Source organism: Puntigrus tetrazona, chromosome 25, assembly GCF_018831695.1.
Source record: "Puntigrus tetrazona isolate hp1 chromosome 25, ASM1883169v1, whole genome shotgun sequence".
Taxonomy (NCBI): Eukaryota; Metazoa; Chordata; class Actinopteri; order Cypriniformes; family Cyprinidae; genus Puntigrus; species Puntigrus tetrazona.
In genome coordinates, this window is record NC_056723.1 from 16,631,092 (window position 1) to 16,648,064 (window position 16,973).

The 16,973-nt window shown below is 38.6% G+C and overlaps 3 protein-coding genes across 6 annotated transcripts; 1 reads left to right on the forward strand and 2 right to left on the reverse strand.

Annotated features, from left to right (window-relative positions):
* The first annotated feature begins 166 nt into the window (after positions 1-166).
* parp16 (poly (ADP-ribose) polymerase family, member 16) lies at positions 167-6,145 on the forward strand. Of its 3 annotated transcripts, none has more exons than XM_043227610.1 (7): positions 167-300; positions 1,586-1,781; positions 1,863-2,000; positions 3,227-3,433; positions 3,578-3,749; positions 4,365-4,509; positions 5,417-6,145. In XM_043227610.1, exons 2-7 carry the CDS (start codon positions 1,593-1,595, stop codon positions 5,550-5,552), a joined length of 987 nt encoding a protein of 328 aa, XP_043083545.1. In that variant the 5' UTR covers positions 167-300; positions 1,586-1,592; the 3' UTR covers positions 5,553-6,145. The 3 variants fall into 3 exon arrangements, with proteins under 3 accessions (XP_043083545.1, XP_043083546.1, XP_043083547.1); XM_043227611.1 differs by having other exon boundaries at positions 283-324; XM_043227612.1 differs by lacking the exon at positions 167-300 and adding an exon at positions 382-517.
* Positions 6,146-6,299: 154 nt separating this feature from the next.
* Positions 6,300-10,756, reverse strand: si:ch73-330k17.3 (IGFBP domain-containing protein). The gene is made up of 4 exons (XM_043227617.1): positions 9,433-10,756; positions 8,159-8,246; positions 7,901-8,084; positions 6,300-7,124 (listed from the first exon to the last, which is right to left on the reverse strand). The coding sequence occupies exons 1-4, from the start codon at positions 9,764-9,766 to the stop codon at positions 7,065-7,067; spliced, it is 666 nt and encodes a 221-aa protein (XP_043083552.1). The 5' UTR covers positions 9,767-10,756; the 3' UTR covers positions 6,300-7,064.
* A 389-nt stretch (positions 10,757-11,145) lies between these two features.
* eif3ja (eukaryotic translation initiation factor 3, subunit Ja) lies at positions 11,146-15,625 on the reverse strand. Of its 2 annotated transcripts, XM_043227615.1 has the most exons (9): positions 15,509-15,625; positions 15,282-15,370; positions 14,695-14,770; positions 14,056-14,147; positions 13,890-13,895; positions 13,260-13,374; positions 13,016-13,180; positions 12,839-12,912; positions 11,146-12,265 (listed from the first exon to the last, which is right to left on the reverse strand). In XM_043227615.1, the coding sequence occupies exons 1-9, from the start codon at positions 15,528-15,530 to the stop codon at positions 12,134-12,136; spliced, it is 771 nt and encodes a 256-aa protein (XP_043083550.1). In that variant the 5' UTR covers positions 15,531-15,625; the 3' UTR covers positions 11,146-12,133. The 2 variants fall into 2 exon arrangements, with proteins under 2 accessions (XP_043083550.1, XP_043083551.1); XM_043227616.1 differs by lacking the exon at positions 13,890-13,895.
* Between the last annotated feature and the right edge of the window lie 1,348 nt (positions 15,626-16,973).

Genomic DNA, 16,973 nt, shown 5'->3' on the forward strand with positions numbered 1-16,973 from the left:
CTGAGAGAACCATTGGTACAACCCTCCCCACTCTCCAAGAACTGCACCAATCCAGATTAAACAAAAGGGTTAAGAAAATCACTCTCACATCCAGCACACTCCATCTTCGAACTGTTGCCGTCTGGTCGACGCTACCAGGACAGCCAGACACAGGAACAGTTTCTTTTTTTTGCTTAGTTGAGTCTGTGCAGAGATTTTATTTTAATCCGTTTGGCGCCCTCTTCCGGTAGAATCTGGCGCGTGCGCAGCGGCACTCGGACACGTCTCGCTTCCGGTGGCTGTCCGATGCCTGAGCGTCAGGTAAAACGCACGCACGCACGCACGGTAAAGGTTTGATACTTCAGATTGTACGAGCAGAGCAACGCGTGCTCTGTTTTGGAGTCGCGTGTGTGCTGAAGCTCGAGGGAGTTTGTCGAGTAGGACGGTAGCCGAGCTAACCGGCTAGCGCGCTTCACATGTAAACAAACACAGCGACGACGAGCTCGGCGGCTGTTAGACCAGCCGTCTCGTTAAAACGGTCAGAGATTCGAGGACCTGGTCTGAGAGATAACGATTAGTCGGTTAATGTAATGGGCTGGGTTCCGCTGACCGAGGTTAACTTTGTTAGCGGCTAACCCGCAGTAAAACTTATCAGCCTCTCTAAAAACAAGTTGTTAAATGTTTTGCATCAGTTTACGTACTTCGCTGGATTTATGCGTCAAGTTTAACTTACCATTTTAGGAATTAAAATATATAAATTGAATATATTATTTAGAATTTTTAAATACGTAAAACTGTAAAAAATATATATATATATATATATATATATATATATATTATTATTATTTATTATTATTATTATTATTTTTACTATTTTTGTGATATAAGCTACAAGTGTTATAATTATATAGAGTATATAGAGTAAAAAGTGTAAAAGGAAAATATAATGAATCTACTAATTTCATGTACAAGATTTTAAATGTTTTAAAGGAAGTCTCTTCTGCTCATCAACCCTGCGTTTATTTTGTCCAAAAATCAGTAATATTTTGCAATATTTTTACTATGTAAAACTTTTACATTGAACTTTTTTTAATGTAGTTAGTTTCTGTGATCAAAGCTGAATTCTCAGCCGTTATTCCAGTCTTCAGTGTCACACGATCCATTAGAAATCATTATAATTTGCTGTTAAAGAAACATTTGTAACTTTTTTTTTTTTTTACTTTTATTAAAGCAGTCCAGTACTTTTTTTTTTTTTTTTTCAGGATTCCTTGATTAATAGATCGTTTATCTGAAATAAAAAGCTTGGGGTCGGCATCGTTTTATTTATTGTTATTCAACACGGATGCTTTAAATGGATCAAAGGTGACGATAAAGACACTCATGAATGCGATTTCTTCAGAATTTTCTATTCATGAAAGAAACCTAAAAAAAAATGTTCTCAGCTGTTTTTAACATAACGAAACGTAATATTAATAAATGTTTTTGAGTAGCGATTGCAATGATTTCCGACGGATCGTGTGGCTGGAGTAATGATGCTAAAAACTTCTAAAATCTTAATATTTTGTTTCTTTTTCCTTTCATGTCTTGTCTGTTCTGGTGTGTTTAGTGCTGGGATGCAGCCGCCTCTCCCGACAGCTGCGGTCAGAGAGCTGGTTTGCTCCTGTCTGCGTCGAGACCCAGTAGCGGCGGATCTGCGCTGCAGCCTCTTCGCGGCCGCCGTCCAGAGCTACAAACGAGATTCGGCGCTCAGGCCCTTCCCTCCCCGCTACCTTCGAGGAGAGCTCAAGGACTTCGAGGAGCTGGTAAGACTCTCCCTGTTTGTTGGTCTTTTCGAAACAACGGAAGCACTTTTTATAGTCTCGGCTGCACTGTGTTCCTCCCAGCTGAAGGACGTGGATACTTTGCCGAACGTGAGAGATCTGGTGCGTCTGGGACATGGTGATGGAGATCATCATCTGGCTCTCGTGCACTGGGTTCTGTCCTCCAAGAGTTTTGCCGTGAAGACCCTGCAGAAAGAGGAGGTACCGCCGAACTGCATTTTGCACATGAATCCAATTCAGATTCCTCTTAATGGTTACATAAAGGAAAAAAGAATTTTATTCAATGTCTGTTCAGATAATTAATTCATTAATCCGCTTATTACAACAAGACTAAAAAGAGACTAGTTTCAAATTATGAAAAGGAATTTGTTCAATAAAAGAAGCACTCTATGATTGTGATTCACTGAAAAGAATCGGTTCATGAGAGTCGTTTGTTCTGGGTGCATCAACTCAAGCACTGTTTATTATTTACTGAAAATAGCAGCTCAAAATATTAATTCTTTCTGTGACAACTGATTATGGACTGTGTTTCTGATTTAAGAACAAAAATATATAAATAAAAAGAAACTGTTCATAAGAGTCTTTAGTTTGGACCGCTCTCTTTGATTATACAAAAAAGAACAGGCTCAAAAGAATCATTTATTCCAGTGTAGATTAACAGTGTTTGCTCTCTGTTTTTGTGATTCACTAAAAAGAACCATTCATTCGGTCTACTTGGCATCACTCTGTGTTTTTGATTCACTAAAACAAAAACAGCTCAAAGGAATCATTTATTTGTGGATGCATCAACGCTTAAAGCGCTGTATGTTTGCGATTTTCTGAAAAGGACCGACTCATAAGAATCATTTGTTTAGTGATAGAGCATTGCTGTTTACGCTCTCTGTTTTTGATTCGCAAAAAAGATCCGGTTCATAAGAGATTTGAGTCTGGCCTATAGTGGTGATGCTTTGTGGTTTTGATTCAGTAAAAACAACTGATTTAAAAGAATCATTGGATGGAGTATCTGATCCAGCTATAAAAATGAGATTTTAGACTACAGTGGTTGGATTGTATCAGTTTGATTATTTAAAAAATTAAATTAAAGAAAATGATTACAACTTAAAGAGTCATTAGTTTTGTTTGTTGTTTCACTAAAAGAACTGTCTCATTGGAATAATGTGTTTAGGGATGTATCCACACAGCAATGATTCACTAAAAAGAGTCGTTAGTTCGTACTTCACACTGTATAAACTGAACCTGTTCATAAGAGTCATTACTGGGCAACACTGGTAGCTCACTTAAGACTCAGGAGTCGTTTGACTGATTCACTAATAAGGCTGATAAGTTTCAGTGTGATATTTCATTGCGTTGTTGGAAAAACAGCCTACTCAAAACCCTATTCAAGATCAGCTGGCTTCGATTCGTCTCTTTAAATCTCCCTCCATCAGTTTGCCAGACTCAGCCAGCTGACTCAGAGCGAGGGCGTTTCGGCTCCGGCTCCAGACTTCCTCTTTGAACTGCAGTACTGTGATTTGCTCAACTCCAAGTTCGAGCGGACGCGGGCCGGACGAGAGCTCATCTATGCATTCCACGGCAGCAGACTGGAGAACTTCCACTCCATCATACACAACGGATTACACTGCCATCTCAATAAGGTCAGGACGGCCTGGGCTCTTTCAGACCTGCTTTGGATGCTCTCCACGCAGGATTATTATACTGATACTGATACTTACATGTGCTTGAAAATCTAAATTCTGGTTCAGCGGTAATATTTGGTTGCGTGTTGATGTTTTTTTTAGACCTCACTGTTTGGGGAGGGCACATACCTGACCAGCGACCTCAGCATGGCCATCCTTTACAGTCCTCACGGTAACGGGTGGAGGGAAAGCGTTCTCGGGCCTCAGATCAGCTGCGTTGCCTTGTGTGAAATCATCGATCATCCTGATGTGAAGTGTCAGGTGAAAAAGAAAGGTACGTTTTTGAAAGAAGCTTCTCGTGCTCTCCTGAGCTGTAATTATTTGATCTAAGATTCTGTGTATATCGTAAGATCGGGGTTGATATTATTATAGTTTAAAGGAACCGTTTTCTATTTTAATATATTTTAAAATTAATTTAATCTTGCGACGTAAAGCTGAATTTTCAGCGTCATTACTCCAGTCTGTTAAAAAAAAAATATATATATATTATTATTATTGTTAAACAACTTTATAATTTCGTGGAAGCTGAGACGCTTTTAATAAATAGCAAATTTTAGCGAACATTTTAAATTAAAAATATATCTTTCATAATGTCATAAATGCTTTTACTGTCACTTTTTGTTTACCGCTTTAAAAAAAAAAAGTAGTGCATGTGTTTAGGCTGTTGATTTATTTATTATTGATCAATGTAGAAGTCCCTGTGTTGAAATAACGCTACTGATAATGTGTCTGTGTTTGTAACGGAATACTAGTGCATTTTGTAGTATATAGAGATGTGTGGGGTAAGAAGTATATATATATATATATATATATATATATATATATATATATATATATATATATATATCCTCTAATAAGATGGCATCACAGCTGATATCTTAAATTTCAGACTCCGAGAGCATTGACCGCCAGCGTCTGAGGGCCAGGAACAGTGAAGGAGGTGAGGTGCCCGAGAAATACTTTGTGGTGACCAACAACGAGCTTCTGAGAGTGAAGTACCTGCTGGTGTATTCTCAGAGACGCTACCGATCACGGTGAGTTACACCGACACACTCATACACCCAGCTGACGTGTAGTACGTCGATAGTTAGCATTAGAAATAGTTCACTCTAAACAAATGTTTTCTGTTGAACACAAACGGAGACACTTTTCCATAATGTCCCAGTCACTTTCCCATACAGTTACAATAGTTAAGAGGCTAAAAGCTTTGTTATGCTTTATACCTTTATGTGGTGAACAGAGCAAAATTAAGTGATTGAGAATTCATAAAGCTTGTTAATGTGATCTGTATCAAACGATTCACTGAAAAGATCTGACAAACAAAATAATGATTTTGAGTGAATAACAAGATAACTTAATAATCTGTTTCTCACACAAAGCCATCATATGATTTATATAGCATAGACTAATATAGCATAGCGTTACATACTTTTGTGTTTCTGTTTTTCTTTTTTTTTTCGAATCTCGATAGACTTGGTTGTCACTAAAGAAATAGATGAAAAATAAAACTTTAGCTCAACATTTATTCAGTCCGTCTGAGATGTAGTTCAGTTTGTTGTTTATTTAAACAGATGTAGAGACATTTATCATCACCAGTTGCAGAACCTTTTGTAGTGAATGGGTGCCGTCAGAATGAGAGTCGAACGGCTGGCAAAAACCACACAATAATCCACAACAGTCCACGAACCACTGCAGTCTATCAGTGAACATATTGTGAAGTGAAAAACCGACATGCCTTCGGCTAGAAACGCCTCTGTTTGGACTCTCGTTCTCACGGCACCCATTCACTGCAGAGGAACCGTCGGCGAGCAACTGACGCAATGCTATATTTCTCCACATCTCCACATAAAGAAACAAACTCCCATCTTCAATCTTCGATGGGATGTTTTTTTTTCTTCTATTTGTTTAAACAAAGCGACTAGCGTTCTGTTCTGATTCCAGTCACGCTCGAGGGACGTCGTGGCTCGTCAGACATCATTTTGCCATCATGATGGGCCTGTACCTCCTGCTCCTCATATTCATCGGTGCCTTCAACTCGTCCGCTTTTCAGTCGTTCTGGCACAGAATGTTCCGGTGACCCCCCGACCGCTGCACACAAATCACGCAAACGCTCGCGTCCAAAGTGCCTTCAACTCACAAAGACTATCACGAAAGAGGGAAAAAATAGACTCAGGAACGGTTTTCTTCAAGTCAACGCGACATTCCTTGGTTTTTACACTTTATTTTAGTAGATCATTTCATAGATTCGCGTAAACACTGTGCGTCTGATGCAGCCGAGCACCAAGAATGTTACATGTTAGCATGTAGCCTGTTTTTACTTTTTGAATGATGGTTTCACTACGTTAGTTACCAAACGATGAAGACGAAGCTCTGTTTTTACCTGCCTTTTCAACTTAGACATTGGCGGAATTGCTGCTTATATTAAAAATATAATCGTGTAGGGAGATCTGTGTGCTTTTATATTAGATATTTTTCAGTTTTGGGGGCCAGGTCACACGTTTTTAGACTAGCGTAATGTGTCTATAGGTGAAATCAACTATGCAGAAGACCCGTGCTGTGGTGGTCGGTATCATTAAAACTGTAACGGAAATTAGTCTTGATATTGCATATATGTCTCTAACTTGAATAATCCGAATTGAGAAATTATTTAAATAAATAAATGCAACAATTTTACAATGTGTTTCTTAAGGGCAGAGTGAAAACTGGCTGCTGTTGTAGTTTATGGCTCTTGGCGCGCCGAACGTTTTGTCTGGCCATTGTTTTTATCAGTCCGAAAAACAACAGCAGTGATAACAAAAGCGGCGTGTTTTTCATCTTGAGAAGCGGAGACCGATTTGTGTGAACCGTAGACTTTTTTTTTAACATATGAACGTTTTTTAATACTTCCATACGTTTAAAAGTGGTGCCCATATAATGACTTGCTTTTCATGCATGAAATAAGCTAAATGCATTTATGCATATATTTAACTTACTGTTGGCATAGCTGAGAAAAACACGAGTTTATTTATTTATTTGTTGCACGCTTGGAGGCATATCGTGAACGGTGTTGAACGCCAACACGTTTATCAGAATCAACTTTTATGCAGTTTCATGTGAGACAGACATCAAAAGGATCGTGGACAGGTTGATCTATTATGGATCAGGGCTTTGTTCTGGCTCATGGATGGACGTCTAATTGCACGCTCATAAACACATTGTTATTCAGTAACAGGCCTGACAGGAGCGAGAACATGTTTACAGTGGGCACTCTTTTTCTGAAGGGGTCGGTCTGACCTTATTAGTCCATTTTTATATATACACGTTTCCTAAAATGCGATTTTATTCATTTAACATTTGCACATACAAACATTAGTATACATCATTTAAGAAACTGACAAGTATATTATTAGTAGCCATGCAAATGCAGTTTTTTACATGGTTTTAGCATGTTTTACTAATAGAAACTTGTATAACAAAAGCTGTACAACAATAATGCAAGTAATTTCAAAGCATTCTTTTTTTTTTTTTTTTTAAGTCAATAAAAATAGCTGCCTTTTATGCTACATTTTATAACTAATTACATTATTTGTATCCTTCTTAAAATGTAGAATCAGTTCGCTGCAGTCGGACAGGCAGGCGCCAAACACACGAAGAATCCCTCAGAGTTATTCTGTTGAAAGAATATTGAAATGATTTATTATATAAAGACACACACATACAGTATATACATTTTTTTGTATTTACATGCATCTATTTATACACACATTTTCGATATTGTATATAAATGTATTTAATATATAAACATAACGTTTGTGTATTCATGTGTGTGTCTTTTATATATACACAATAATTTGTAAATATGCATGCATATATTTGTATGTATATGCATGCAAAAATATTTTTATTAAATTAAATATGAGTATTTAATCATGTATATAATAATGTAAATCTAAAAATATGGAACACTCGTTTAAAAAGAAAAAAAGATGAATGAAGTCGTGCAAAATAAAATAGAAAGCTACAAATACGACATAAAAACTAAAGTCATTCAAACTCTCAAAAATAAATTCTGAATATATTTATATATTTATCACGTTATATACAATATGGAAATGGTTCACCTCAAAAATATTTTTGATGAACGTCTGACAGCAAGGATGCTACCATGATCAAGGTCCAGAAATGCAGCAAGGAGATCGTTTAAATAGTCCATGAGACGTCGCAGTTTTATGAAGCTATGGGAGTACTTTTTGTGCGCAAAGAAAACAAAAATAATGACAAATTATTGAATCAAGTTGTTATTTTTGTATTTCCTATCTTCAAAAAAAAAAAAGACGATTGAGCCAGATTTCATGGAGGGTCAGACAGCTCTCCAATTTCATCAAAAATATCTTAACTTGTGTTCTGAAGACAAACGAATGCTATGGTAATAGGGGTGAAGTTCACCTGCAGGTTCTGGTGGCAGACGGTCGGGTGTTTTTCTCGCACACACCGGCCGAAGCGATGCAGACACACGTGGTCTGTTGGGGAACAGGCCTGAGGACAAGCTGGAGGTGTGAGAACCAGGCAGCTGGAGCAGGTCGTGTGCTGGCAGTGACCTCCACACTCACGCTTCTCCAGCGATACAGACCTGCGGCCCAGAGCAGGACGTTCATCAGACGCTCAACAGATCGACCCGAAAGCAAGAGCTCGAGCTGGAGTTACCTGGCCGAGCATATTTCGTTGGGATTTGCCTTGCAGAACTCCCGCGTGCACTCGGGACTGCACGTGTCGGCTTTGAGGACCTCCAGCACTGGTCGGAGAGACCCAAATCAACAAATGATAAAATGCATTGCGAAATAATGTTCCGCGGGTCAAAGAAAAGAACGGACAATAAAACTGATGGAATCCCGTTACAATAGGGATGCAGTTCTTCAGGGAAAGCTTGCGGATTTCATCACCGTCGAGATAAGAACAATCGGAGCTCTGCTTTATGGGAAAGTGCTCAGAGATCAAAGGAATCCTTGACTGCCGTATCTCTTTTCACAGTACATAAATTAGATTAACCTTGATCGTGCCGTTTTTTTCCGAGAGTGTGAACATAAACGTAAAGTTAATCCATAAGCAGGTGCACGCTCTGCAAAAAGAGATTTCTGGATGACATGAGCCGACAAATAAGATGAACGCAATGGACCCCTTCCTGTAATATAACATGCATGATAAATGATTATATTTTGTGAGAATTTTATATTATAAAAATTTAAATAAAAGAAGTTAGTAAAATATAAAACTTTTTCTACATGTATAGCAAAATATTAAGTGCTAATTTGTTTTTGTACGTGTCTTGCTTTTAAAAAAAAAGACATGCTTTTCTTATTATATATTATTTATTATTATATTTTTCTCTAATTTGACATTTTATATTTTATTCTCCAGACCCCTCGTTGTGGCTCTCCGGTTGAACTGAAAACCCCTTTTGTTTTATCGTATTTGCTGTTATATAATTCACCGGGATCCCACTTATTTATGAACGTGTTTCAAAGACTGGTCCACTCGTTAATGAGTAAAAGTTTATCATTTTTAAAAATATAAACAAAATGAAAAGTCTAAGAAAGGGGCTAATACAGCCAAAAAGCATTTTTAATTAAATACTACATTTATAAAGTCACTATAGCAATCTTCATGTTTTTGCCTTGAAAACATTATTTTAATGACTCCCTGATATTTCCATGTTTTTTTACAGATCGTGAGAATTGACTTTACATTCTTAAAAATTAAGATTCCAAAACAGGCTTTTCACAGCGATGCCGTAGAAGTATTATTTTTGGTTCCTATTAAGTTTTATCCAACAGTTCAAAAAATAAGTGCGTAGAACGTTTAATAAAAAAACTTGACCTAATATAAAGAACATTTCGCAGAATTAAACGATTCTTTGTGGAACCGTAGAAATCAATGAAGAACCTTAATAACATCTATGACCTCTCCAGCTTCAGTGGTACCTGATTTGCAGGTTCCCTTGTGTTGTGCCTCTGTTTTTTCACCCGTCTCTTCTGGGTAAATGCAAACCAGCCCTTCATCGCACTTCCCCAGGTAGTCCCAGGTGCCTCCGCATCCTTCTCCCGCCAGTTTAGCACAGGCTGGACAGCAACCACAAACCCCGGTGGTGATTCCACCCTGACACTGGAGCTTCGGCGCCCGGCGAGGGGAGCAATGGATGCGTTCGCAGGGCGGACAGTGCAAGGCTTGGAGGATCTGCTGGCCCTCTGAGGTGGACGTCTCCACAGCCATCACTGGCCACAGAATCACCAAGACCGAGAAGACGCATGGACTCATGGTAGGACTTCACGTTTTCTGAAACGGGTCGCCTTTTATGTAACGGTCCTCCCGACCGAGACCACATTTTACAACCACTCGCGCTCCCAAGTAATCATTCAACTTCACACCAACAAACCTCCTCCCTTCTTCCCAACCAATGGATGATGGAGCGTTGCGTTTGTTGAGTCTGGATTTGCTGTTAATTATCCCCAAGTCTTATCTTTACGGTCGCCATTGTTTTCTTTTTGTCTGAAAACCAGTAAGTTGGACCAAGCGAAGAAGACTGGCCCCTTTGTGCACAGGTCACATGACCAATAGCAGGGGGTGCAATTGTGTGCGATCGAGATAATCGGCCACGAGCAACAAGGACAAGATTAGGACATTGGCAGGTTATCTGTGAGACTTTTTCATAAGCTGGTACGCAATAAAATGACGCTTTAAGCCTGGCTTGTAGTTTTGAGAACAGAACGGTTCTTCAAACAGTCTCAAAGGTCATACCCTTGACCGCTTTATCCTTAATGTCTACTGGAGATAAAATATTAGTTGATAAATTTTTTTGCATAAATGCAATGTTTAATGTTTTTTTCCTGGTTAATGCAACAAAAGTATAACAAAATATTACTCTATCTTCTTAATACAAATCCCTAGGCTTATTGTGAATTATTAGTAATATTATCAGGAATACATAATTGCAAACAAGTGAAATTACACCTATTTAAATGTAATTTCTTGATTCTCAAATTTTTTAACCATGTCATAGACTGTTTTTCCGGATTTAATAAATTTTACATTTAAGAAAGAAATGTGGTCGGACACTTTTATTTTGACGTAAGTAGCTTTTCTTCCATATTGTGAAGTATATCTGAGGGTAATGGAAAATGAAAAAGGTACGATTTTATTTAATTCTACTTATGTTTTGTTTGTTGGATTGAGATATGGGATTGCAGACAATTGTGGGCGGGGTTTAAGACGGCATACAACAGTAAAAACTGCAGAAACAGTAAAAAATGTTGCATATATATATGCGTGTATACATTTTTTTTTTTGTTAAGTCAAGTCATAGAACATTGTGATTTTAGGCCACAAAAATCATGAAAAAAAATATCCCACAAAATCTTGCTGGGATTAAGTTTAAAAATAAGAGCTGGATGCATTGTCCAAAATAATATCTGCAACATAAAAATCAAAATTGAGGAATTTTTCTCCAAAATTTCCTCACCCTCAAGTTAATGGTAGCCATTTAGTTCCATTGCATGGGAAAAAATACTATACAAGTCAATGGTTTCCGTCAACTGTTGCTTTAAATCAGATTGACAGCGTCCCATTCTCTCACTTAGCTGAAAAATTCATTATAAATAAATGTTAAGATAAAAAGAAATACAAAAAGCAAGAGACAATGGATTTTAAGCAACTTTTATTAAATTAGATCTTTATAAAACAGTGCAGAGTCCTATCATCGGCTTTGCTGATCGTAAGTCTCTTTGAAGCATGTCTATCACTGTAAGTTGTCGAGAAAATGGAAAGCCAAACGCCACCCGAAACGACCCTACGTCAACGTTCAGTCCCTTACACATCAGCAGACCGTGTGTGAGATCACGCTCACTCGTTGCTGGCATGATTGAGGTCAAATGAGTAACTGCATAACGTGCTGCATTGAAAACACAAGTTATATTTGTGAATATTCGCATATTTCGTTCTGCAAAAATTGAGGTAATCCTAAATAACGCTGCGATGCATCTCAGACGGTTCATTTAGAGTGATACTTTTGGTCACAGACTTCAAGGAATGCATTACGAGCTACAAACACAAAGGCGTTATTTTCGAAGCATTACGCTTATATTTGGTACGCTACGCTATAGATTTACTTACCTAAACAAATGAGCTCACTATCGTCTACGAACAGAAAAAAGAAAACGAAAGGTCCGATTGGAGACGTGACTGTTAAACCATGCGACTACCAGACCACCACTTGGGCTTGTGTTAAACGGCCTAAAGGATCCGACGACAGATCAATCCGGACTGAAATTTGCATAGAACGTCATTTATTTCCAAGAAATAGCAGTTACCGAACAATAACACTCTTGGTCGCCCGGGCCGTGACGATTAATCGATACTTGCAGATTCACATTTGCGAGGAGGACCGTTTTGTCGGGTTCTTCGTTCCGACAGACGCTGACCTAAGTTCACAGACCAGAGAAAGATACGGCAGTGAACTGATTCTCTGCGTAAGCCTCTTTGAGGGGAGAGTGTGCGTTGCGTGGGATGGCGTCAGAGTTTTCTAGCATGGTTCTGGTAGTGGGCCTGACTGTGGGGTAAGGTCATGCTGTTAAGGTGTGTGTGGTCCAGCAATCAGCAAACAAAAGCTAGTAAAGGGTTAAGCCTTGGTCACATGAAATCCTCGTAGTCTTGTGCATAACCGCCGTCGAACCCCCCGTAGTCTGCGAGATCATCTTTCATTGTGGCTTTTAATCCTCCTCCTGGTACAACTCCCTTCTTTTTCTTTTTACCTTTGTTTGCCTATTGAACAATTAATAGAATAAAACAAGTGAAAAATACACAAACGGTACGGCATGTAAGAATGAGCAAAATAGAATTTTTTACATCAAAAGGCAGCTCTTTGAGGAACGCGGTCTTGCATTGCTCGCCAGTGGATCCTCTGCGGCGAAGGAAACATCACAACAACCCACACGTCTACAGTCTATCGGTTAGAAAAGCTCCAGAGAAGAAGTTCATCCCCGGTTGTTCAGAATGTGTGTTTAGAGTCGTTTTGGACTGTTTTCTGCTTGTAAACCGTGTTTGATCTGAGCCTATTTCTTTAAAAGGGAATATTGTGAATAGAGGAATGATGGACGTTTCATACAAACGTGCAGCTTTTCTCGTCACAAGACGTTAACCGATGGACTGGTGTGGATTATTGTTGATGTTTTTATCAGCTGTTTGGTCTCATTCCGACGGCACCCATTCACTGCAGAGGATCTATTGCGGTTGATGTAATATTACTAAAAAAACCTCATTTACATCTTAGATACCCAAAGGATGAACGCTTATTTTAATCCTGTGGTGAACAACGCCTACAAACGAATTTCGTACCTTTTCTTGCCTCTGCTTTTCACTTAGTAACACTGTTAGTGAGTTGCTAATTTTCTTCATGTCATCAACTTCCACTGCAAAACAGATACAGAACGTCAAAGTTGTGCGTAAAAAAAAAAAAAAAAAAAAAAAAAATCACACGGCGAAGAACAGAAGAACAAAATGAAGTGCACTCACATGAAAGACACAGGTCCCTAAACAGCGTCTCTAAAAAGCTGGAATAGTGTATCGACTTCTCATAGGAAGAAATCTTTTCCTTTAGCAACCGCTCAAACTCTGTGAAGTCATCTTTTGTAGAGGGACTCATCGCATCAATTCCTGTAACGTTATTTGATACTACACCTACAAACGAGAACGCGTGTTAACGATTTGGGCTTATAATGGGCCAAAACATGGATACGGCTGAACAGAAAGCACTTACCAAACGCTTCTTTTGCTAGTTCTAAGTCTGAATCCTCCTGTAGTTTTTTGACTCTAAGTTTTTCCGCCAGCTCGTCTTCTGGTGCGAGTTCTGTGCTGTTTTCTGAATCCTGTAACTAAGTCAACGAATTAGAGTTATGCTTAAACTTATAGAACTATTAAAGGTATGAAATAAGATATACATACACAACCATACAAACGTTTTGGATCAGTATGTTGTTTTTTTTAATGTGATGTTACATTGCCGGTTTAATAAAGTCAGTATTTTTTATTTTACTTCCATAAAAGTATTCTCATAATGTTACGAACCACTGATGGCAGATTGCGTATTCAGGCAATGTCTTTTTATACTTTTCTGGAGCTCGACAGTGTTCGTTATTCGGCAGTCAATGGGACAAGCCTCAGTTTTCATCTAAAATATCTTTAATTGTGTTCCTAAGGGGTTTGGAACAAAATTAAGGCAAGCGAGTAATGATAATTTTATTTTGGGGTGGAGTATCCCTTTAAGAAAACTCAGCAGTTGTGCTGCTTAATATTTTCAACAGAAAGTTGAAAAGAACAACATTTATTTGAAATGAAATCTTTTCAGTATTAATTTCCCTTTTTATTGATTTTTTTTAATTGTACTTACCTCAATCTTTTGAACGTATGTAATACAAAAAGAAAAGAAAAATATGACGGTTATAAAATGCTATAGAGGAAACGATGCTTTCAAAGCGTCGCAATGTAAACAATATTTAACAACATTCAGCATAAATTGTTATTGATAAATTCATTATCGCCATGTCTGAACTCACTCGTTTAACGAGCTCCTCTTGTTTTTTCCTTTGTAAATTTTCCTTTTCTTTTATTTTCTCACTGAGTTTCTTCTTTTCTGTAGGTTTAGCCTCTGCGCATGAAAACAAAAACCACCGTTAAACCCCAAAAAGTTTAACATTGCAACTTAAAGCACAGTTCAAGAATGTGAATCACGTGCACAGACTTTAAAGCAGTTTAAATTTTATTCTGTAATCATGCATGTACTTTTTACAGCCTCAGCTCAGGTAACTGTGAACAATGGAAAAAAACCTACACTTATCCACCTTTTTCCTCAACGCAGAAGTACGTCTGTGCGTGAGGAGAATAACAACGTGCAGTCTCACAATGTGAAGACAGTGCGTTCATAATTAAGACAAGCCCTTAAAACAAACCCAAACACTATTTTTTTTTTAAATCAAGCTGTTTTGAACAGCTAAAAAATAGCTGGGTGCGGATGGGACCGGGAAGAGATACCCATAGAATTTACAAATGGTGGCACCCATTTAAACGTAAGGAAAAAGGTGGCTATATTATAAGCATCTGCAGCACACAGAACAAGTCAATATACAAAAGGAGAAAATAACTGTTTCAACTTTCAGTTTGTCAACTACCAATTTATGCGATTCACATCACTGTACCTGACTTTTTTTCCTCCTCCTTTTCTTCCTCCTCCTCTTCCTCGTCGGCATCATCATCATCATCATCCCAGTTATCCTACGCGAAGAACCGAATTAAAACTTTTTCACGATGATGGGTAGCATAAAAGTAGAAGATTAACCGGAGATCATTAATGTCCCTGTTAGAAAGTCAATCTTGCGGAGACTCCATACTTTGGAGCAGTGAGATAACGTTCAGATGAGCAACAGATGACAGTCATATTTCGCTTTAAAAAGGCCAAGCAAGTTACAGTAAAATTAGTCACTAACTACGCGCTATAGAGGTGTTAAAGACACGGCTTTGGCACGGAATTAGCATGATTGCTATGATTTAATTCCCTTACTTAGGACAGCGGGTGCACGCCTGCGCTAATAACTAAGTTAAGCGGACGGATAATACGCTAAAACTCATCATCGCCACGCTGTTTTGACACTCTGGAGTTAGCAAGAGCGGCTAGCTAGAGTTAGCTGAATGCAACTTCTTTAAAAGATGAGAGACTCTGTCAATTACTAAACGAATAAACACACATTTTGACCGGCCAACGGCAAATAAAACGTTCGCTACTAACTTTCACGTCGTCGTCTTCGTCCTCGCCCTCCCATTTGTCATGAACTGCCGCCTTTTTGATAGGCTCCTCGGGCTCGAAACTATCAGCGTCTGGACAACAACAGCGCGTTTAGACAGACTGCACGATGACAGCCGTGGTTCGTGGTGACATAAAACATGATCGTGGAAATCCGTAGGGTCAGAGCGGAAAAATAACGGGAATGATAAAAAGTTCAATAAAATTCTCACCCCAAGAATCAGCGTCCGCCATGATGTCGGAGTCTCCGAGGGGAACGAGCGCGTGAAGCTGAACGCGCCTCTCCGAGACTTCCGGGCGTTTCAAAATAAAAGCCCGCAGCCACACGCTCTTCAAATATGGGAATAAATATGAATAATAACGTTCTTAAAGGGTTTTAAACGTTCTTAAACCTTTTTGTGGCTTTTAGACCACGCGTGTTGAGCTCGAGGTCATCTATATGTTACTGTACTCGTAAACGTTGACAAAATTAGCTTTTAGCATACATGTGCTTTTGAAGTTGACGTCTTCTAGAAAATAGGCCAAAATATTGATGACTCATCCTGCACTTGGCTGACTTTTTCCAATCAAATCGAAACATCATTGGGCTTGTTTTGAGTAGCAACTGAGTATGTTTTGTTGTGAAAACCTGGCCTAACATACACTCAGTGGCTAGCAGTTAAAAAAATACCCATGCACTGAATAAACTGGGGTTTACCTTAAAGGGTTTCTACACCCCAAAATCAAAATTTTGCCATTAATCACTTACAACCATGTTTCTCCAAACCCTTAAAAGCTTTGTTCGTCCTCTGAACATAATTTAAGAATGTGCACATTTAAGGATGTGCTGTTTTCGTTCAAATCAAAGCGTAAATACACATAAAATACTGTATCCTCGTGTTGCAGCCAACAAAGAAGAGCTTACGCGGTTTGCTTGCAGTGGATATTCTCCGAAATGGTGCTACTATGACGTGAAGAGACACAGATGAGATGAATTGTTGAATAAAGACACAAAAAAAACAGATTGAGCCAATGAGAGCAGATGTACTACCCTGACGATGTCTTCCTGGACCTTGACTGTGTAATTTACTCGGCAGTCTATGAAACAGTCACAATTAACGCTTACGGTTTCATCCAAAATATCTTAAACTGTGTTTCAAGGACGAACAAAGCTTCAACTTGTTAGAAAGGACATGGGTGTAAATGATTAATGACATCCCTATGTTTAACCCTTTAATAAGCCCACATTCGTTTGAGGGTTTTACATTATATCGCAGCAGACTAGATGTGGCAACACACTACCACTTCTTTCGCTGTTCCTTAAATTAGTCCGCTATGTAGTTCACTGGATGAGTTATATGGCACCAAGTGAGCGAATTCAGAAACAAAGTGCACCAGAAGATGGCATCTTTTGCGGCGACGCAGGAAATCATTCGGCCTGGCGCATGGCAAGCCTCTAGCCACACTCATTGAGGTAAATGATGGGATGAGTGCACACAATGTCCACTACAGACAACTGGCTGTCCCCTTCGAATAGCGCACTATAAGTGTATATAAGGTTGGTTTGTGACTTTACTGTCTCGCATACTACATACTGTATGCAGTGTATATATGCAGTGCATACACATATTGCTCCCTTTTTAATAGTCACTCTTTGTTTTTATCAAGACAATTTCCCTTTTGTTTGTTTTTTTGCTG

Coding starts and splice junctions, on each gene's coding strand:
- si:ch73-330k17.3 (XM_043227617.1), bottom strand. CDS start 9,766: ATGAGTCCATGCGTCTTCTCGGTCTTGGTGATTCTGTGGCCAGTGATG. Junction 8,247..9,432: donor CAAGGGAACCTGCAAATCAG/GTACCACTGAAG, acceptor CTCTCCGACCAG/TGCTGGAGGTCCTCAAAGCC. Junction 7,125..7,900: donor TCTGCCACCAGAACCTGCAG/GTGAACTTCACC, acceptor TTCTTTCAACAG/AATAACTCTGAGGGATTCTT.
- eif3ja (XM_043227615.1), bottom strand. CDS start 15,530: ATGGCGGACGCTGATTCTTGGG. Junction 14,771..15,281: donor ACGAAGACGACGACGTGAAA/GTTAGTAGCGAA, acceptor TTCTTCGCGTAG/GATAACTGGGATGATGATGA. Junction 13,181..13,259: donor ACTAGCAAAAGAAGCGTTTG/GTAAGTGCTTTC, acceptor TCTCGTTTGTAG/GTGTAGTATCAAATAACGTT.
- parp16 (XM_043227610.1), top strand. CDS start 1,593: ATGCAGCCGCCTCTCCCGACAGCTGCGGTCAGAGAGCTGGTTTGCTCC. Junction 2,001..3,226: donor AGACCCTGCAGAAAGAGGAG/GTACCGCCGAAC, acceptor TCCCTCCATCAG/TTTGCCAGACTCAGCCAGCT. Junction 3,750..4,364: donor GTGTCAGGTGAAAAAGAAAG/GTACGTTTTTGA, acceptor CTTAAATTTCAG/ACTCCGAGAGCATTGACCGC.